The sequence below is a fragment of the Vidua chalybeata genome, chromosome 15 (genome assembly GCF_026979565.1).
Source record: "Vidua chalybeata isolate OUT-0048 chromosome 15, bVidCha1 merged haplotype, whole genome shotgun sequence".
NCBI lineage: Eukaryota > Metazoa > Chordata > Aves > Passeriformes > Viduidae > Vidua > Vidua chalybeata.
The window spans coordinates 11,590,283-11,612,797 of record NC_071544.1 but is presented as its reverse complement, the minus strand read 5'-3'; the positions used below and the strand labels follow the sequence as shown (position 1 = coordinate 11,612,797).

Genomic DNA, 22,515 nt, shown 5'->3' with positions numbered 1-22,515 from the left:
TATTACCAGCTGGAGGGCAGCTGGATGGAGTGTGCTGACAGAGTGGAAAAATACCTGCAGGTCACCTGCCTGGAGTTGTGCCCGCGTGGGAGACTCCGTCAGCGCTGCCAGCCTGGCTGCTGGCCCTGCTCCCTCCAGCCCGAGGCTGTGTCACACCTGACTCCTGGCTCCTGGGGAATGTCATCAGCTGTCGTGACCAAGAACTCGTCACATTTATGGTCTTGGAATACCAAATACAGAAGTGGGAAGATGGAGGAGGTTTTATGGGAGCAGAAATTGTAAGGGCTTACTTGGTCAGGGTGAGGTTTTGAAATAATTCTTGTTTGCTGTCGTCATTGCTGTATAACTGCTTTTTAACTCTTGCAAACAGAGAAATCCAGACAGAGCCTGAGCCACAATGATGCTATCAGCAAACTTTTTAAGAGGTAGAGAAACTGTGTAAGTAGTAGGCAGAGCCATGCTTTCTAAATCAATAACCTTTGGAGAACTGCACTTCTTTGAAACACATTAATAAACATCCTTGAAGATTTAGGAACTAAAAGCAAGGAATTAGGAGGTCATAAAAACAATTGGGCTGTGTATATAAATATATCAAAGTGCTAATGACTTTTTAAAATAACTCATAATATTTAGTGGATTCATGTTGGCATCTATATCAGTCGCCTGCTTCACTTGATCTGAGTGCTTCTACAGCACTGATTAGCCAATAATGATGTAATAAAGCTGTTTTCATACTTCTGTGGAGTCTTGATGTCTGCTCTTGCCCAAAATACTAGATTTTCAGGTTTGTTCTACTTTCAAAAACACACTTCAGAGGCTTCAAACATAAGCAAATAAAAGTCATAATTTGCCTAACATAGAAAAATAGCATCTCTGTATGTTTCAGAATATTTCAAACCATTATGTATCACCCAGAGTTTCTAAACATTGTTTCCTGTAGTTTTGTGAGTGATAAAGGGACTACATTAAGACTTAATAATAATAGAAGTGAGTCTATTTTGGGTGATGATTTAAACAGAAGGCCCTGGACATACCCTGTTTTTTGTGACTGCCAGCTTGCTAGAGGACACAGTCCAGCCAAGTGGCTAACTGAGGTCCTTTAAGTTTCTATTCTGCCTTATCTGGGATAGAGATAAGCACAAAATTATTTTGCTGCTTGTCCATCTTCTGTTAACTATTTTAAACCCAAATTCTGCATCTTTAGTTAGTACAGGTAGGACATACAGCTGTAGCTGCTTAGAACTTCATTATGTTGATATTCTTTAGTCCCTCCACCAGCCTGAGTAGACAGACTGTTATATAATTATATACTGTCTTTTGCCATGTTTAATAGTTTCAGAATGCCTTTCAGGTTGCTTTCCAGAGATTTAAGAGAGAATTATCTGGTAACATGCCTCATTTGGTCTCTGGTTTTAAAATCTCAAGGGATAGGGAGCAAAGAACTCCCAGATTCCATGATGAGCTTTCTCAGACACAGAGCACAAGTGTAACCTGAGCAAGGAGGGAACAGAGAGAGTATCTCAGCTTTGTGCTGCCTTGGGGCATGCATGGCCACCTCTTCCAGACTCTGCTCATGCCTCAAATAGATGCCAAGACCTGCTTGTTCTGCCCCTGCCCCTTTCCCTGCTGGCTCCAGAGCACAGCTCTTCGCTGACTAAGCAGGCCTTGTAATTGCTGATCTTTGTCATGATCACCAGTCTGTCGTGTTTGGGTGTGCCTGCTCTTACTGGTTTCTTGCTCTGCAGTCAACACCACTGGAAATGAAGGATCAGGGCTCTTATCATAGGAATTAACATAGGCAGTTACTCAGACTGCGTTATTTGGAGTATTTGCTAAAGCTATATTGGGTAGACAGTCTTGTGATACCCATCCTGCCATGAATATGCTCTGAAAAGTTCTTTGCCTTTTGAAAACCAAAGAGGGCATTTCCTTTACTTCCTTTAATTTCTATATCTTGTTTTGGTCTCTGCATAGTCCTTCCTTGTTATACTGGTTTATATCAATCCCAACATTTACATTTATGTCCATGTACGTGACTAAGATTTTGAATGCAATGTAGGAGGCAATTCAGACTGTTGCTTATTGCAGAGTTCCCTGCTTTGCAAGTAGGAGCCCAATTTGCCTTTCCATCTCTGAAAGCCCAGTTTGCCTTTCCTTTTATTTTTATGACAACCGTATGGTGATGGACGTGTTTTCCTTCTTGATATCAAGAAATACTGATGGCAGGGAAAGCCTTCTTTTTACTTCAATATGATGATTATAAAAGCCTTTTCAAAGTCAAACAGGAGTGTGTTTGGGTTGGTTCCACTAACTTGTGAACAAAATTGACAGCTGATGGGTCTGTGCTCTTCCTACCAAGTTTATGCTCAGATTCTGCATCAAAACTGAGACAAGGTTGTGGTAGAAATGGCATTACCTCAGTTCTTCTACCTTGCATCTACTATTCCTATCCACAATAAAAGGGGGAGAGGAGTGAGGGGGGAACAAAAATCTGCAAGTGTTTCCTCCTAATTGAACTATTAATAAAGAAAGACAACAACAAGCAATATTTTAAATTTATTTTTTTAATTATTGCAATTAGCACAGAATACTGGCAATTCTAAGAATTGTATGTGTTTTTAAATAAGAAAAAAAATTTATCCAAAAGTTTAAGTAGTTTTTATTGTATTAAATAGAATTGTTTGCAAATTATGTATATGCCTTCTCTGTTCTTCTAGGCACGTGTTCCACAAAGTCTGTGTGGATCCATGGCTCAGTGAGCACTGTACGTGTCCAATGTGTAAACTGAACATTCTGAAGGCACTGGGAATTGTGGTAAGTTGCGTGGTTGTGAACTCTTCCTCTTCCTCCCATGTCTGAGACCCAAAATAGAAAGAATAATTGTAGGGGAGAGAAGGGGAAGGGTGTTCCCGTACCCTTACTCAGAAAATATTTGGGGGGTTTGACAAATTTCTTTGGTGCCAATTTGATGATTTTCCTTCTTTACCTGGTCAGTAGTTGAGAATATATTGTTATTTTTGCATTTATGGTGAGTATCTACCAGAAGTATGTTAGATTCTCTGTAATCTTCCTTTTTCTCAAATCCAGTCAACACTTCTTGTTAAGTTTACTCTCTGAATCTCTTGTTCTTGTGGTTTCCTGTAGGCATTCTTAAATTTGCACATTAAAAGCCTCACCCTAGCCAAGGCCAGTGAGTTTTCCTCAAGCAGTTCATGTCTTACGGGATCCCTGAGGACTGCTTTCATTGACCGGTTCACAAAGGGAAAGCGGTGAAACCTCAATGCAGATTTTTTTAATCTTTCCTGTATGAGGAAAAAATTACAAAGTGAGAGTGATGCTCTTTTCAAAGTAAGAGAAGAACATATGGAGAGACTGTGTAAAGTGGCTTTTGATTCAAGACAGTGAGAATAATCAGGCCTCCATTTTTAGCTGTGTCAGTCACAAATTTGCACATTTCCTAAGAAATAGTAGCAGATATTTTGTGGATGACCTTTTTGCAGTTAATAACATCCCTGGGTTTTTAGAAGAGGATGCATAATTCAGAGTTTGTCATGGTTGTGCTAAACCATACCGGCATAGGTTATGATACAGGTGTACTTGAGTCCCTTCCTTGTATCTTCATCCTTTTTTCTGCTTCTTCCTTCTCCTCTTTAAGAGGAAGAAGTTGTTCATTCATGTGTTTCTCACCTGTGTGACCTCGGGACGGCCACAAGGGCTGAGCAAAGTGCGTGTGTGTGGTTCCATTCAACGTGTGGGAGTGCTGCACGCGGAACATTCCCCGGTGTAACGTGGAGCTGTGTTTTTCACCAGCCCAACGTGCCGTGCACAGATAACGTCGCCTTTGACATGGAGAGGCTGACGCGGGGGCAGCCGGCCAGCAGGCGCTCGGCGCTCGGCGACTTCGGCACCGACAGCTCCCTCAGCCTGGAGCCCCTGCGCACCTCGGGCATGTCACAGCTGCCACAGGACGGGGAGCTGACACCAAGGTCAGGAGAGATCAACATCGCAGTGACAAGTAAGTGTCCTTCGGCTCCCGGTACCGTCTACGGCTTCCGTGGTGTGTGTGTGTCCCTCTGTGCTGCAGGGCCCTGGTGATGGATGTCCCTGCAGGGACAAAGGTGACCTCAGTGTCTCTGCAAGAGGCATATGCTCCTTATTGGAACCAATAACTCTAGGTATGACAGTGCCAACACTTCCATTATTAATGGTATATCCATTTAGATCCGCATACAAAGAACCCTGGATGAACTGAAATGGCACCAAAATAACCTTCCTGAATTCGGTAACCAGCACAAGAAGCTGGATTGCCAAAACTGGTATTTATCTCTTCAGGATACTTTACGTGCAATAATTGATATAAATATAAATATTTTAGCTGATAGCTATTTCTGCAGACATTTTTTCCCCTGAGAACATTGCTACTGGAATTCTGACGTCACTTAGCAGGTGTTTTTTCTTACAAAATTTGTGACTTAAGGAAGCATTTGATGTGCCAACATTTGAGTATTGTCCAAGTGTTTTATAACATCAAAAAACTGTTCCTGCACTGCTTGAAAGCTCTTATCCATAAGAGTAGCATGGAAAATTTCCAGTTACTGGAGTTTACCTAGGGTTTTTAATGTACAATAGCACTATAATAAATACAGATTATGTGGAATTGCATCAGTTTTCCATATGCTGTACAGTCTCAACTTGATGCATGAATGGTTGTTTTTCTGTCTGAATTGAAAAATAGAATCCATGCAGTACAACAGTCTAATTTTCTCCTTGTATTTTGTTTATGTGCATCTGTGATCTAGATTTTGAACTTAGTGACACTGGTTGCCACTGATACATGTATACAAGGCAGTGAAAGCAATGCAGTTCATAAAAGTGTTTCTTTAGATGCTGTAGCAAAGTAAATGTCTCATAAAAAAAAAACAAAATCCTCACGTCATAAAAACATAGTCCATATCTAGAAATGTCCTGATCTGAGATGGGAAAATCCACATAAAAAATCTGGATTCTCCTCAAACCCTGTAAGTCACTTTGCCATCCAGTGTTCAGCCTCTGGTTCACCTTGCACTCAGTTGTGTTGAACAAGAACAGATCCGTTGCTGTGCTGCTGCCTTGCCATGGGTGGGAAAACTGTAGTTTTCATTTTTTACTAATTGCCTTTTCAGAAGGTGTTTTTTACTGTCTCCTCCCAGCTGTACTGCTGCTTATGTACAGATGGGATGCCAGGGTAAAACAAGAAATAATCACCAACAGTTCATTCTGACAATGTTTATAAAATAAAGCTTTAGAAAGGGCTCTTGAAATGTTTGTATTTTATGGGTGACACATGCATTCTTTGATGCATCAGAGATAAACCAAAAGCTATTCAACAACAGTGTTTGTATTCTGCACTGTTACTGTATGTTAGGTTGATCCTGGGGCGAATTTTGAATAGTGAACATTCTTTAATGGACTTCTTTGTATTACTTTTTATTTAATATGTGTATACGTCTACCCTAGTATTGAAATTATTTTTCCATGAGTATATCTGTCTCTTAAGTAGAAAACTGTAGTTATGTTTTACTGTTGAGTAATCCATCCTGATTTTTGTTGGATTTTAAATAACCCTATAACATAAATTCAGGAGGGAGGGGGCAAAGACACAGTTGAAGTGTGACAGTACTTTGGGTGTGCTTGTGTGAAAGAGCTGCATCTCACCAGACCTAACCCAACCTGACAGTCATCTTTCTGACTTGGGGGTGGACAGAGTTTTCATTACATTTTCCCTTGATCCTGCATTTCACTTTACATTGTTAAGTAACTTCTTTATCACTAACCCTTGGGCTCAGACAGGAAATACTGTTTGTGCCGTGCTTTTTTTCTGCACCTCTCTCCACTTCTTCTTTGCTAGCCTTCTCCCGTCAGTAACTCTGTGGCTTAACCTCCTTCTGCTTCACCTCCTGGGGCCAGTCATGGCTTAGAAGCCTCTTGCCTTCCGCCAGTGGTGTTTGAGGGAAATATTGGCATCGCTTTCTCCCACGAGTGATTTCCTCCCTTTCCTTTGTCAACAGAAGAGTGGTTTATTATTGCCAGTTTTGGCCTCCTCAGTGCCCTTACACTCTGCTACATGATCATCAAAGCCACAGCTAGCTTGAATGCTAATGAGTAAGTAAATACTCAGATGTTTCTCTGCGTTTCTGGTGGGTGTGTGTCATGGACAACATTGGGAATAAATACCAACAGAAGGGGGAATATGTAGTTCTCAAGGAATCAAATTCATTTCCTGCTTTTCTCAAACACGAGTGTTACTGTTAACAGCAGGTTTCAGGGTAACACATAAAGTCCCTCTTAATTTATGTTTAGCTGGGTTGTCTGAGGAAATCTCTTTGCTAAGTGGAGACATGAAAAGGGGAAAACAGAGAATATTTTATGGTCAGTTTTTGATAATTGTTCTAGGTAAACATTAGATTTCTGCCATTAAATTCCTATGTTCAAAAGTCACCTGCCAGAGCCAAAACTTAGTACCTGCAGTTACCTTTTATAGTTTTCACCTCAATATTATAGTCAAATTTAATATTAAAAAAATAATCCTGTATTCCTAGTTTGCACACTTTCAGCAAAGGGGGGGAAAAAAGGTGTTTAAATGGAAATCTACCTTTTTCCTCTTAGATGAGGGAGAGATGAAAGCAATGAATGCAGTACTGTTCCTTCTCTCTTAAATGAAGGGATGCTTGTTTCCATGCTTTCTTAACCTATGTGGAAACCTCCAGCCTCCCTTCAGGCAGGCTGGACAAGAAATTACCCTAACAGATGACTTTCAGTCTTTTTTTAATAAATTTGTGTGTGGCCAAGGATAAATGTATTTTGCAGATCTATTAACTAGGTACATCTAGTTATTTTCATGTATGTGTACAGAATATTTGGGCTCAGGATATATGTTTAATCTTAATTTAATTTTTTATTTGGGAAGGCAAAGTGTCAACATCTTTCTTTGTCTCAGAACATCTTGACACAGCTGAGTTTCCATTAAAGTGCTGATCTCTCTTCCAGAAGTGGGGTGAGATCCAAAGAAATGCAGCTGGGAAATGGAGCTTTATAAACATTTTGTTTGGGTTTTTTTTTTCTTTGAGATAAGAGAAGGGGTTTGGAATTTTTTTTCTTTCTCTTTTTTTTTTTTTCTTTTTCTATTTGGAAGTATAAGGTGTCCTCAATAAGATGGAAACATGTGTAACAGTCTCCAGTGTAAAATTTGAGTCATCAAAGAGTCTCCAGTGTAAAATTTTAGGCAATCTCAAGCTAATGATCTTCAGGGGGGTCTGTAATATTGGTCATCAGGGATTTTTGATTACCACTAATTTGCAAATCTTCTTCCTCTTTTCATATGCTGATTCCAAAAGGGCTTCATGAAGAAAACTTTAAAACTTCAAAAAGCCCTATCAAGTCTACTGCTTTTTTTTTTTCCATTTGTCAAAATCTTGAAGTTGCAGCCATCAATCAACAGCTTGGTGACAGAGCTGCAGCTGAACATAGTTAATCTTTAATCTGCCTGGAAAAGTAGCTTGGGAAAGCATGGGGGAAGATGAGCTGCAGAACAGGAATGTCTGCATTGCTGGGCACTTGCAAGTCCTTGGGAAGGAGGAGGAGCAGGAGCCCATGAAGTCTCATCCAGATGTGGGCACTGATAGCAGCTGCATTTCTGCCTTTCCTTGCAACTCTTCTTTTTGTTGCTCAGTGGCATCTGGGACTGTTTTTACTGCAAGGAGAAGCTGCTGCACATTGGCAGGGACTTCGGGCCTCCAGCAAAGTGTTTTCACAGTGATGTTCCCTCAGTAGAAACGAAGGGTGTGCTGATACAAGGAGAGCTCAGTTCTCAGTGATAGGAATTGAAGTGCAAGCACATCAAGTGTGTGCTTGAGACAGACTTGAGAAAACTCACAACTCAGCAACCAGAGCTTCAAAAATCCCTTATTTATGTAACTGAGGTTCTTGGCTGTGGCCTTTAACCTCAGCAGCTCTTCATCTGAATCCTTTGGGATCTGAGCAGCCTCCACAAGTGCTGCTGGGTTCGACTACTCATTTTAGACACTTAAAGTGACACTAATGCTAAAATTTATTGTTTCACTGACACCTTCTCAGTGCCAGACAAAGAATTTCCTGTGCTGAATATCATGCCAGATATATGGCAGCTCCTTCTCATTGCTTTTTCTATTAAACAGCATACCTGCTTTTTATGCTGCTCTCCATGTAAAAAGCAATGCTGACATCCCTGGCTTTCTTATGGTAGTGTTTCAAGGAGAATCTGAGGGGGTTTTCTTATTGAAAAACAACAGTAGCAAGAATGAGGCCATGTAAAATGCTGATGCAAGTAACAGACCGGAAATTCTGCTTTAAAACTCACCTAAAAACATATCCTGTACCTTTTCTTTACTATGTCCTTCCCACAACATAGCTTAAACATAGTTATTTAGAGCATTAGTTCTGGAGTTGTAAGTATATGCATATTTAGCTGTGTATATGTGTATTTGTGTGTATGTATAAATACACACACATGCATTTTTAAATAGTTGTGATAAAAGTAAGCATTGTCTCAGTGATAAAATAAGGAACCAGCTGCTTTCTCTTGGTCTCAAAATACCCTTACAGCATCAGTATAAAAAGTTCTAGGCAGTGTTTGAAAGGAACAGAAGCAGCACAATTTGCCTTGCTTCCTAGGGAATAGTCAGAAAACACACACTTTGTAAGTGTGGGTTTAAGCCCAAAAAGCCCAAATGTTGGATAGCACCACTTAGAGAAAGTTTTCAGTAGCAGATGGAGTGTCCTCAAAAGCTTAAAAGTGCTCAGAGCACTGGCTGTCCTGCAGGAATGATGTGACAAATACAGACATCTCTTAATGCTCTGGCTTTTTATAATAAGTCATTTTTCACTAACTTACTTTTACAGGATAATTTTTTTTTTTTTTTTTTTAGTATTGGCAGTATTAACTTTAACATAAATATTTTGTTCCTTTTTCTTCTGCCCTGCAGAGCAGAATGCTATTGAAGAAACGCTTTCCGGCCGATTGCCTTGGAGAGAGACACCTATTTTTATGCATCATTTATCGATCATGCAGCACAAGCAATTATTTAGTACATTCTATTTTTTCATAAAATTTGCTGATGCCAAAGCTTTGTATTAAAGAAAAAGTGAAGAAATAAAAAAAACTTTAATAATGAAATCTTACTCTGTGAGAATTTCATTTTTCTTGGGCTTTCTGTGTTGGTACTCAAGTCTGAGAGCATTTTGTAAATTTAATAAGGTGCTTTATTTCCTTTGAATGATTTAATCTTTGCAGATCTCTATTTTTCTCCATTCATTTGGGACACAAGCTAAGTAGTGGAAATCACATGCAGTGCCCTTGTTATGATGCCAGTCAAGTGACTCAACTGCCACTGAGGTGACTAAAAAGTGTTGTTAGTAATTATTTGACATCACCTTGTTAGGGAAAAAAGCTGGGTCAAGCTGTCAATTCTGCTATAATGGACTTACCTTGACTCCAGCTGAGAATTAATTTGAAATAAGAACATTTTCTCAGTTTCTCCTCCTGTAACACTCCCAGTCACCCTGGGAGCACTGCAGTATGATTTTTGCCTTGAGGCCAGGCATTGCTGGAAATTTGCAATGCTGTGGTCTCAAAACACAAATCATAAACCTTTCCTGTCTTTTACTTTCACCCCACCCTCCTTTTGATAAAAGTGAAGCTGCTCTAAACCACTTCTTCCTTCCAAATAACAAGTGAAAATGCAGCATTTCCCCCACTGCCATGTGTGAAGCCTCCTTTCAGATCAGGGGCAGGGGTTAGTTTTGGTTCAAATTCAGATTATAGAAGATTGATAACGCTCTTTAATGTAGAAACTCTGTGCAAGCATGTCCTTTCTTGCCATGGCTTCTGTTCTGGTGAGGAGACAGAGGGAAAACATCTCCCCTCACTGTCCTCACTCTGGCGGTTTCATGCAAGTTATGCAAGCCCCGTGTGAGTAATTTCACAACAGTCAGTTAAAACACACGGGCCTGAGTTGCAGCCAAATGCTAATGCTTGACTTAACGAGATGGGTAATTGAAGGTAACAAGTTGGGAAGGAAAAAGTAATTGACAGAAGTTAAAAACTGTTCTGTGTTTGGTTGTTTTTGTTGTTCTCAGATTAAGATGTAGAAAGTGAATGCTTTCTAATTTAATTAAATGAACAGAAGCAATTTTGCTGTAAGATTTAATTTTTTTATGTACTGGGAACTAGAGGATTTAATTTAATTTTATTTTTATGTATAGGCAATTTTAGACTTTAGGAACCCAGCCAGATGCTACATTAAAATGGTTTCTTAATTCTTATTTGTCCATCAGGCTTCAGCTGAGAAGGCAGCTTTTATAATAAGCAGTGAAGAATGTGATAGCTTCAGTGCATTTAATAGAATTCTTCTTTAGTGTGTCCTTGTGAAATTCTGAAAGAAATATGGAAACAAATCGATAGACCAGTAAGTGCATTTTGAAAGACTGGAAAACCCCATTGGACTTACTCATGAGAAGGAAAAAAACCCCAAACATACTGTGTTTGAGGGCTGTAACGTACAGCATGTGTCAACTGAGTGTTGTTGCCAAAAATGGAGGAATGTGGTTAGAGCATGATTTAGGGAACAAGCTATGATACATGTTTTCTTCACTCATCTCTCAACAGCAGTAGTAAAACTGATAAGTTTGTGCTTGTCTCCTGAAGCAAAATTCCATAAGTGCTATTTAATGCTGCTGGGCAGGGACTGCATGACCCAGATGCAAAAGGCACCATAATAGTTCCAGTTCATGTTTCTTCTTCTGAACAGCAGCAGAAGGAGAAGTCGAGTGATACTTGGACCAAAAGGGTTGACAGGACTTTTTAATGCATTTCCTCCATGGAAGATTTCAATAACTCAGCATCATATTTTCTAGTTTTTCTTTTGAGCCTCTAACAATTGTCTCAACAAAGTGTTAATAACGGTACAACTTTTCATAGGTTACTTAGAGGTCAGGCAATCAGTGCATGTTTACCTGTTAATGAAATAAATATGTTCAAAGATGGGCTCTACATCATCCCAGAAACCCTTTTTTTTTTTTTTTACTCTGGATAGACAGAGGAAATCCCCAAAGTTTTTCATAAAATCATAGAACCACTTAGGCTGGAAAAGCCCCCTAAGATCATCAAATCCAATCATTAACCCAGCACTGCCAAGCCCACCACTAAACCATGTCCCCAAGTGCCACATCTGTATCTTTTAAATACCTTGATCCAGCCTATCCAGATCCATCTGTGGAGCCTTCCTGCCCTCCAGAAGATCAACCCAATTTCGTGTTGGCTGCAAACTGACTGAGGATGCACTCAATCCCCTCATCCAGATCATTGATAAAGACACTAAACATTTCTGGGCCCTGTGGATGTAACTCCATTGCCCATCGCTCTCTGGGCTGAGCCATCCAGCCTGTTCTTACCCCATGTACTGTGCACCTGTCCAGGCCATGGCAGCCAGTTTCCAAGAGAGTGCTGTGGGACGCAGTGTCAGACTTTTCCAAAGTACAGGTAGACACATCCATGGCCTTTCCTTCATCCACTGAGTGGGTCACCTTGTCACAGAAGACCAGGTTGGTCAAGAGGACCTGTTTTTCCTAAACCCACCCTGGCTGGGTCTGACCCCCTGCTTGTCCTGGATGTCCCATGTGATGGCACTAAAATGATCTGTTCCATGGCCTTCCCTGGCACCAAGGTCAGGCTGACAGCCCTGCAGTTTCCCAGACCACCCTTCCAGCCCTTCTTGTAGCTGGGTGTCACATCTGCTGACTTCCACTCAGCTGGGACCTCCCCAGGTGGCTGGGATTGCTGGTAAATTATGGGAAGTGGCTCTGTGAGCCCCACAGGGCTACCCCAAGGAGTCTTCTTCCTTGCCTGGCCCTTCTGAAGAGTTTTTAGCCATCTGTTGAAGCACTCCAGTTGTGCCAGTCATCCCACCATTTCTACACGATGGTAACCAAGTCTTTCTGGGTCTTCTGAGGAAGCACATCCCTGCTTTACAAGGCTGTAGATCAACAGCCAGCATCGAGTGCAGATCTCCAGCCTGCCCCAGCCTTGCTCAGACTTAACCTCTTTTATCTGAAAGAGCCATTTGAGGTGTGACTGTTCATGCAATTGCTTTAAAGTCTTCCTGCTAAGCTGGCTTTGAGGAAAGGATGCTCTATGAAATAGTTTCACTCTGTTCCTTAACTGAGAGGGTGTCGAAAACAGATTAAGGTAGGGAGTGCTCTGGTTAGATTTCCACATTAAGAAGTCTTTGCTGGAGGAACTGTGGAAGGGACTGCAGCTTGTGGTAGAAGATGGCCCTGATTCATGACTAAGGGCATTAAGATAGTTTCAGATGGAGAGGGAACACCAGGTGATACTTAATCCTGAGGCGCCTGCAGTGCTGTGCCTCTTGAGGTTTTGGCCTTGGTCTTGTCCTCACTTCGGTGGCATCCTGTGGTAGGTATAAAGATCAGTTCCAGGGTAGTATGTTTATTTTCACACTCAATGCAAATTATCTGAAAAGTTCTTTTAAAGCATATAATGAAGAATAGTGGCAGAGGGCACTGAAGGATTCATCTTCATGTATTGAAACTGCATGCAGCCTTCCCATTTGTTTTCTGTACCTAAGGAATAAATCTTGATCTTTCTTGGTAAATGCAAAATAGGAAGAACAGATTCATAAGCTGAATTTGGAACTGCGGATGTTTTCACTTGTCCTTAAAAACATTTATTCAGTAAATAAATCAGCTGGACCAACACCACATTTTTAAACAAACAGTAGCAATTTTCTGCATTAAGAGGAACATGGCTGGGTCACTGTGCCCTGCTGCTCCAGCCATAAGCTGTGGGCGATGCTCCTGACCTGGTTAATGGAGCACCTGAAGATTGAGTAGTGGAAAACACTGAGCAGCAGCTGGAGTCTCAGCTCTGGGCTGGCTGCACTGGATGGGAGAGGAGACAATTAGGAAAAGAATGAGCGATGTGTCTCAAAAATGGTACGGAAGCCAAGAGATATCTATCTGTATGGAAACATGCAGCCTTCCTGGAAGTGGGTGGTTTAAATTTCCTTTGCCAAGAAGGACAAAAACGTCATAGTAAAGAATTTTAGAGGTGCTTGGTATACACTGTCTATTTCCAGATTTATATAAAATACTTGTTGTCAGATGACCTGCTCTGCCTGTTGATTAAATCTCTCCCTCCAGCCTGCTAGAGTGGAAGTCTGGGTGCACACAGAGGAAATGACAGCCTGGGCTGTCTGCCTCCTAATCCCACGTTGGATTTCTGTGTAACAAAAACAAAAGCAGCACCAAGTTTTTGAATCCCTTTGATTTGTTTGAGCACTGGTGTAACATTGCAGCAGGTGAAGGAAGGAGGGATGAAATATCCAATATTCACAGCTTATTTCAACTGCAAAATGAGACTCACTCATCAAAAAGTAAATGAGCCTGACACAGTCTTGAAATCAGTTTTATCTGGTATAATTTCAAAGCAGGTTCAGGGTTTGAGGTTTTTTTGCTTGAATCATAGAATCATTAAGGTTGGAAAAGATCTCTAAGGTCATCAAGTCCAGCTGTTGGAGACAGACCATGATAATCTGGAAGTCACAGTTCCAGCTTTATGTTTCCTTAAACACTCAACCTTTATTTATCTATTTATTTATTTATTTATTTGCTTTTATTTTAATCATTGCCCAGTTTTAGAAACCTGTAAATCTGGGGGATGGTTCAGATCCAGAAAATGAGTGTTTATCATTCCCCACAAACTGCTTCTGGAAGTATATTCCAAGACAGCCCACTTGTCCCAAGTACCTGGATACATGCTTCTGGCAGATTCAACAATCCACTGCAGTGTAACCACTAATTTCAGTTAACTACAAGATCAAAAATTAATTTGCTTATGACAACTTCCCATTCTCATTGCAAATGGTGGAATGAGTATGTACATTGACTTCTGCTTGTGAAAGAGGAGCAGATCCATTGCCTGACTCCATTTTCCTGCTGGGCAGTTGTTAGCAAAGGACACAAAATCTGTGTCTTGGGTGAGTGGGAAAGGAGAAAAGGCATTTTGGACAGTAGCAGCTGAATTCTTATTTTCTTATGTCTTCTGTTAAGTCTTTATTTCAGAATGGGATAGGCTGGGTTCAAAATTTGGCTAAGAAAAGGGGATTTAAGCAGCTAAAATCTACCAGGGCTAAAACTACAATTCCGTAAGCATCTTGCTTCACTGATGCCTGAAACTGGAGGCACCTTTGTTTGTTGCATGTCTTTTTGATGTACTTGGAAGTTTTTCAGTTGCCTCCAGTTTGGCTCATGTAGCTGTTGTAATCTAAGGAGCCTTGCTCCCAGCTAATTCCCGCTGGGATCAAGAAACCAGGTAATGAAGCGTTTTGGCCAAGGGCCTGATCTGATGATAGATGCTTTCAGAGAGAATCATTTGTACAGCAGAAGGGCTGGGCTCCTTGCAAAAACACATCTGTGGATTCAGAGAGCCATGGGAATGCCAGGCCACCAAGGAAAAAAAAGGACTTCCACTCCCCAGTTTATCAACAGCCACAGGGTGCCTGTTTTGGTTATTGCCAGTGAAAGGAGGGTTGGGTCTCCTTGGTTACGTGCAAGGAAATCCATAGGTGGCTGTTTCTAGAAGGTGACTCATGTGGATGGAGTTTGCTGAGCTCTGGAGGAAGTCAAGCTTCCAGCAGCATCGGTGGGATGATCCCTGGGGAACGCCTCGCTCTGCCTGCTCCTTCCTTTTGACCCTGAGCTGAAGCACTTGGTGCTGGTGCAGGGCACAGTGGTTTGGAGATTTCAGGGTCTGCTGAGGAAGCACATCCCTGCTTTACAAGGCTGTAGATCAACAGCCAGCACCAAGTGCAAAACTCTGGCCTGCCCCAGCCTTGCTCAGACTTGACCTCTTTTATCTGAAAGAGCCATTTGAGGTGTGACTGTTCATGCATATGGAAAGCAGTTGCTTTAAATTGGCTGGGGAGCACTGGAACAGAGGGGAAATGTTTCATATGGTTGTTACTGCTTTGTGTTGAAGGGTGGCTGTTTTTTCCATGTGTACTGTGTTTGCATCCATCACACAGGTATGAGGATGCTTTACTCAGTTCTTCCATTGTTCATGTGTGTTGCTAATGTGGTTTTGTTCTACCTCTTGCAGGCAGTCACTTCTTCCATCGTAACTCTCTGTCCCCTCGAAGCCTGGTCTACGAGAGCGAGTTCTCAACCATCGAGCCTGCCTTGGACATGTACGACGAGAACAAAACCTGAAAGGAATCCATGCTCCTTCCTGGCCCTTTTTCCGTTTTTTTCATTTCTCATTCCTATTGTTGTGTACTCTTTCCATGGATCTCCTTTGTCTGAAGAAGAGCTGCTTTTTCCAGAACACGAACCCGCCTTCTCGTTTGCACAGACGAAGACCAGCTGTGGTGGATTCTGAGGGTGGCATCTTTGAGGTGACAAAGCGCTGTGACAAGCAAGGTTGTCTGATGGAAATTGCTGAGTAACAGCATGGGGAGCTGTGTCGGCCCAGCCGCGGCGATGCAGGAGAGGTTTTACGGTGGCCCTAAGAGTTTGTGCTGAACTGCAAATGCGTCTCTTACGCAGGCATCTGCTGTTTCCAATTTTTTAGTTGTCCAGATGGTTGGGCAATGTCAGAAAGGGAACTGGTTGTAGAGGAGATGGCCAGTGACTGGTAAAAGCACTCATATATCTCGGTCAATCCATAACCTTACTGTGAAACAGCCCCTTCTGGGAGGGACCTTTATAAGTGCATTGAGTTTCCTACAACCCACTTAACCCCGGACAGTGGCGAGCCAGTCTGATGTTCAAGCTGCAGAGAGGACCTGCATTTGCAGAAAGATTTCAAGGAATTGATGCTTGGATTTTTTTTTTCTCCAATTTGATTGAAGCAGGAGAAAAATGGTATACACAGAATATACTTTTGGTCCTTCTGTGTGCTGAAGTCAAGTGAGTCTCTTTCTGTAGAGAGGACATTCACAGAACCAGCACTTGATCTACCTAAGAACCATTAGACTTTTTGAAATATGCAGGAATCAAATTAGCTTTCTTTCTCATGTAATTTTTTGGGGGGGGGATGGGGGGTAAAAAATCCACCAAATTTTTCACTGAGGTTTTTTAAAAGCCAGCATGTTGGCATTACACAGAGAAGAAAAGAGGTAAGCTTCTTATCCCACTCTCCTGTTGAGATCTGCAACAGTTATTTAACAAATACGTTCTCTGAGCTGTGCCCTTTCCCACTGACATCAATAACAGGAATGCAGAAAGCAGGAGAAGAAAGGAAAGCAGCTACTGCTTTGACACGCTGCAGGAAAAATCAGTTTTTACCAGCATGTGACAAAAGTGGTAGGGAAATGGATATTGTTTGCAAGTTTCTGAGAGAACAATGCAGAAATGGAGAGCAAGAGAGGAACCTCTGGAGCTAAGTCATCCACAGCGTTCCTCAAATGAGCCGACATGGAGGAGCAAGTGCTTCTGCTCCACCGTTTCCTACCGGACAATGCATAGCTGTTAATGAATGTTTGGATTTTTCTCCATTGCAGTCTAAGTTACTGTAGGTGTAGAAACTCATTTGTGTCCTTGTAATGTGAAACACAGTTTCACCCTCTGTATAGGAATCTTGAGAAATCAGTTAAGCCAAAAAGAAAGGTAAGACTTATCCTGCCATGCTTTAATTTCACCCGCTTTTGCTACAAGCAGGGGAATTTTCCCTCCTTTATAATGTTTTTAATTTTATAGTAGTCTGCTTAACATATATCCTTTTCTGAAGTGTGGTTCAGCTGTGTATTTAACATGGATGTTGAAGAGAAAAAGAAAAACCCAGCTCTGTAAAATGAGGAAATGAGCCTCTTTGCCGAGCATGCTTTGACTTTTGTTGCTGTGTGTCAGCTTTATTTAATCTGATAATTCAAGAGTGGGTGGCGTGAAGTGTAGGGAGGTTTTTTCTCATAATACCCACATTGATATTTACCGAATGCACTTTTATTGCCATTCAGCTCGCTCTGGAAATGCGCTGAAGCCCCAAACTTTTTTAAGAGCACAATTTTGACACCCACTTTCTCCTACAAAGCAGAAGTGAAGGTCACAGGAAGTGCCACAGGGGCTGGGGCAGCAGCGGGTGGTGGTCAGCATCTCTCCTCTGGTGCGGGGCAGGCAGCGACAGCTCCGGGCGCCACCGGCGAGCCCAGGCACAGCTCCCCATCCCAGCCTAGCTGAGCTGCTCCTGGGCCTGGGCACAGCTCCCCATCCCAGCCTAGCTGAGCTGCTCCCGGGCCTGGGCACAGCTCCCCAGCCCAGCCTAGCTGAGCTGCTCCCGGGCCTGGGCACAGCTCCCCAGCCCAGCCTGGCTGAGCTGAACCTGTACGGGACTCGGGGGCGGCAGAAGGGCTGGTTGAGCAGCCCCTGTTTTCGTAATTACATCTGTGAGATCAGAAGGGACACGTGGGAGCGGCGCCTTGGGAACACAAATGCCCAAGAGGAAAATCACCATCTCTCAAGGATGCTATGGGGCTTGTTTTTATCCATGAGGGCAGTCAGGTTATGATAAACCCAGATACTTGGGTGTTCCTGGTTAAATGCCAACATGTCTTGTTGTCTTCCAGCCAGCACAGAGCTGCTCCGGTGGCGTTTTGGGTAGGACGGGCTCTTGTAGCACTGTGTGGGGTGCTGATGCCCCAAGCAAATCCTTCTCATAGGGGCTGCCCCATCCCAACATCGGGATTTCCCCTAAAGCCCCTGGGAATGTCACTGGGGCACAGTTTCAGTACGAAACCAAAACTGGTGATTTCTCAGCTCCAACTGAGCCTGTGTGCTAGAATATACAGAAAGGCTAGAAGAGGCATGGAAATTAAAAATTAGAAAGCACAAATCCCCCAAAGACAAAATAATAACTAACATAATTTGTATTTTGCTAAATCTTATTTCTAACCGAACATCTTGGTTTTAAGCAGGGGGATGGCAGGTTTGCCTCAGTGGAGATCAGGGTCTGGCACAGCAATGTAAAAATGGATTTGTGCTGTAGCATCTTGGATAGGGGAGCTGGTATTTGTAATTGACATCCTGGATTTGGGACATCTTGCAACACTGGAAAAATTAAAAGCTTGTTCAAGCAATCGGTCCCTACGTGTGTGCCAGGACGTGCTGGAGCAGGCCTTCCCCAGTTAGTCATATTTAGGATGGGGAGGAGGCACCACAGCAACATGGGTGATTTTTTCTGGGCTGTGTTGGTAAGTTTGAGGTTTTCCTTTTAATATTAATCAGTATATAAAAAAAGCTTGATGAGCATTGTTGTTCTTGTTCTGCTGCAGTGGTGCTGTGTGTGGTTGAGTCATTTCACAGAAGTAAAATATACAGCAACCTACTGGCACTGTAAGTGCCAGTAACTTGGAAAATCATTTTCAAGGTTAAAAAAAAGTGCTTTTTTTTAACAGGAAAACATTCAGTTTATGACTTCTACATATAAAAAAAAAACTTTTATCTCCAAGTGTTTTCCTAAAGTATTTGAACCCCAACACTTTCCTTCTCTTTCTCAGCTTCTTGAAACTTCTATGAAAGTTTTGCATGTTCCCATAAGACATTTGTAAAATCAAGGTTTGCTTGTGTTCTTAGAGGATAATTGCCAGTGAGAAACCAGATTGTAAGTGTGCTTTTTACCTATAATACACAACATTAATTATTACATTTGAAGCATGTTAAAATTTACCTAACGACCCTCACCATTGCTCCCTCCAGTGAGCTCATGTGTTGGAATCTGCATTGTCCCTTTGCTCTAGGATGCTTGCCCTGGCACCTGAGGATGCTACAGGAATAGCCAGGTATCCTGCATTAGCCAAAGAAAAACCAAAACCAGTTTAATAAACATGTCTAGGACTATGTTATGAGACTTTCACACATCTGTTTTCTTCAAACGCATTCATGTAAAATAGTGCAAAGGCTTGGGAGGGCCAAGAGCTTTTTACCAGCTCCTGGAAAGCAGAGGGAATTCTGCAGGAAACATGGGTCATGCTGAGGCTCCAGGACTTGTTCAGTCCAATTTAGATTTGAGGTAGTGCCACAGTCAGTTCATGAGCTGAAGGATGAAGGCACCAGGGTTGAGCTGAAGTTCAGGCAGCTCTGCAGCCTGATTACTGGCAAGTGAGTTGACTTAATTATTAAAAATATTTGTTATTTTGCTTAGCTAATAGTCATTTGTTTTTTACAGCACAGGAAATAGCACAGCAGCTCAGAAGCCAAGGCACAGTGGGGCAAAGGCAAGATCCATAGGGCTGCTGCCAGCCCTGCAGGGTGGGGAGAGGAGGACAGGAGAGCTAAGGTCGGGGACCTCAGGAAACACCTTCAAATTCCCAAGTAAAGCTTTTGCTCCTTTTTCACCCTGTGTTACCCAGCCATACTTGACCTAATTTTCCAGCCTGAGCGGTGCAGAAGAGTGTGATGTGCCATGACAGCTTGCATATGTGTTGTTATATTTAAAGATATCTTCACTTTTTCCTTTCCCTGCTAGACTTGCTGCACTGCAGGGCAGCCTCAGCTCTGGCACACTTGGTGGAAACTGGTGAGCAAGGGAAGGAATGAGAGAGGGAAAGATGTTCCAACTAAACAGACTGGGGGGAAATCAGGGGAGAGATAGACAGTACTTCAGTATGCTGGTGCTCATTTCTGCTTTTTTTCCCTTGTCTTTGAAATAATTAAGAGAAAAAGCTGTGCTCCCTACTCCTTCCTTGTGGGAAGCAGTGACAAGAGTAGGATTCCAGGTGGGATTTTGCTCCTGATGCAGAGCCATGATGCTCTGTAACCCCCAGCCAGTGATGTCCTGAGATGTTGACCAAAAACCCCAAATTCACAAGAGCGTGTCAGGTTTACCTGGTGCTTGCAAAGTGCTTTTGGGGGGATGAAATCTGCTCATAGAGCCTTTGCAAAGCACTACTAATTGACACCTTGTTATCTGTCAGTTGATTGATCCTTTCATTAACCTAGTCTTTTTAAAAGCCTGCGACATTCCCAGACACCCTTGATTCTAATCTCTACCTTTCCACTCCATCAGTTAATACTGGCTTCCTCCTCCTCTGGAGAGCTGGGTGAAGGTCCCTGTTGTGCAGGCACTGCTGTCCACCTGTTCTCCAGCATCTTCATCACTGTGCCATCACCTCACTGTGCCATCAGCATGCCAGCCAGCCCCTCCAAGGGGATGCATCACTCCAAACCAGTCATGGTCTGTGGGAGCACAGAGGTTCCTGGTGGGCTGTGCTCAGCCAAAGCAGAGTGTGTGGGATCTGGGCTGTTGTTGTGGGATGCTCGTTCTCTGGATCCCTGAATAGAGCATCCTTCTGCTCTTCTGCCCATTAGCCTCATGGAGATGCTCACATGGACAGAAATGGATGTGTAGGTTGTGCAATAACATCTGAATATTTTGTATTTCTTACTGCAATAATGTCCAGGGTCTCTGGGCGTGGGGGACCTGTGGTATAAACTGTTGCCCAAAAATAGTCCCTTTCCTAAGGAGTTAAGTATTAATATTCCTACAAATAAAAACAACATAGTGTTTTATTGAAGTTCAAGCTGCTTAGACTGATTTCAATGCAAGGCTGAGGTGTAACATTAACTAGTGCCATACAGCTGGGACTGGGGGTTTGCAGCCCAGAAATCAGATGGACGTGTATGTGAAGGCTCCCTCACTCCTGCTGGGCTATTCCTTTCTCCACTTGTATCTAGAAGCCCCTCAGGAGCCAGGAGTTTTTATTCTTTTCCCTGAGCTCAGCTGTGTGCATTTATGTGCCATTTGCCTTTTTTTTTTTTCTTTTTTTTTTTTTTGCTTCTCACATACTCCAGGGCTCGCCTTTGCCTGGCTCTGACATGTTCTTCAGCTGCCCAAACCCCTCGGGGGGACAAGAGCCATTAATTCACAGCAGAGCAGCTCTGCTGGGCTATGTTAAGGCATAGATCATCAGATTTGCTGTGGATGCCCCGTGCCTGTGTCTGTAACACCCTCACACTGTCTCGGGCAGTAGGAGCTGCAGCTGCCGGCAGCCTCCCCACAGACTGGGCTGCTCTGGGAGGGAGGATCATACAGAAAACAGCTCAGCAACCCTCCCATGCTCCAGCACAGGAAAGTCTGGGCGTGAAAGTAAACATGTTCTTTGCTGCTGTTAAGCCAGGAACGTTTAATAGAGTGTTTGGGGCTGTCAAAGCAAAGCTCCTGGTGCGGGTTCATGAGGTCCCAGCAAGGCAGTGCCTCAGCCTGTTGCTTTCTGCTTGTGCTGGAAGGTGCTACATGAACAAGAGGCCTTTCCTGTGCCACCACATCAGCAGGCAGACTCTTCCCACCCTGTATGTCTAGGCTTGACTGCCAGCACTGGTAAGGTCTGTTGCACTTATCCTATAAAGGGGAATAACCTTTTGGAGCAAAAGGAGTGGTAGCATCGCTCTTCTGCTTGTCCCATCAGCCCTGCTGCAATTTGCAAGTAGATGTTAAATACTAAAAGCTTCTCTGGATGACCGTGCCTGTCCAGGATCACCTGCTCAAGGCCGTGGCTAACTATGCACTGACTCCACCAAAACAGGATCATTTTATCTCAGCAGAGAGGGGACTCCCCAGCCTTTGGGCACAGGAGACTGCAGCAAACAACAACAAAAAAAACCCCAATTTGCGTGCGTGTAAAATGGAGAGTCTGTTTGAACTGGCCTGCTGCCAGGTGGGTCACACCGGTGTGACCAGGTAACCTGAACACGCCAGCAGCTGCCAGGGGTCTGGGGACACTGCGGGGACACAGGGACACACAGTGCCCTCCCCTCAGCCACAGCTTTCCAGCCCCTGTGGAAGTGTGGTTTGCCAGCAGCAGAACTTGTTGACATGTTTTGATGTAATATAACACTGTATTGTAGTTACGTGGTATATGCCAGTATGTTCATAGTGTATACCGACTAGTTAGGGTTTGCTAATGTACTACATTTCAATAAAAAGCAGTTTAAAAATACGGAGTTTGTGAGTTTGGTGTCTGAAAATATGGGAGAATGAAAGTATCACCCAGTGACTCCAGTCCCTCCAGCATTTCTTATAGATCTGTCTTAGAGGGTAGTGTGGAACAACATCGTCAACAGATCCATTTTCAGAGAGGATTTTTCCCACTCTGATGTAATTTTTTTTTTTTTTTTTGGCTTATGTATATGCTGGAGACACTAATCCACCTTCTCACAGCTTTTGCCACCTTAAAGATGGCACAGAGTGAGCAAGAACATCAATAGTTAAGCAGGGAATGATCCTTCAGCATCTTCCCCCAGTACTCAAACCCTTCCCACAGGACACCCAGCATTCAGAAACCACCCTGCTGCTCCCCAGAAACAGCCATGCCATTGAGGTGAAGGCACAGCCCTGCAGGCTGAGCCAGCTAATAAGTATTTATATTAGAGCAGTGTACAAGCCTCCAGCTGGGATTAGGGCATTGCACTAACAAAGATAGATCATCCGGGGTT

The 22,515-nt window shown here is 42.9% G+C and overlaps 1 protein-coding gene across 3 annotated transcripts in view; it reads left to right on the top strand.

Moving 5' to 3' along the window:
• Positions 1-22,019, top strand: part of RNF130 (ring finger protein 130) — a 55,411-nt gene extending 33,392 nt beyond the window's left edge. Inside the window, exons 6-9 of one of the 3 annotated variants that reach the window (XM_053956351.1) lie at positions 2,718-2,814; positions 3,811-4,015; positions 6,048-6,141; positions 9,000-9,190. In XM_053956351.1, the coding sequence (XP_053812326.1) occupies positions 2,718-2,814; positions 3,811-4,015; positions 6,048-6,141; positions 9,000-9,015 (412 nt within the window). In that variant the 3' untranslated portion in view covers positions 9,016-9,190. Of the gene's footprint in view, positions 1-2,717; positions 2,815-3,810; positions 4,016-6,047; positions 6,142-8,999; positions 9,191-15,190 lie in introns of those variants that run through there. The other 2 variants (XM_053956352.1, XM_053956353.1) reach the window with 2 other exon arrangements.
• The last annotated feature ends 496 nt before the right edge of the window (positions 22,020-22,515 follow it).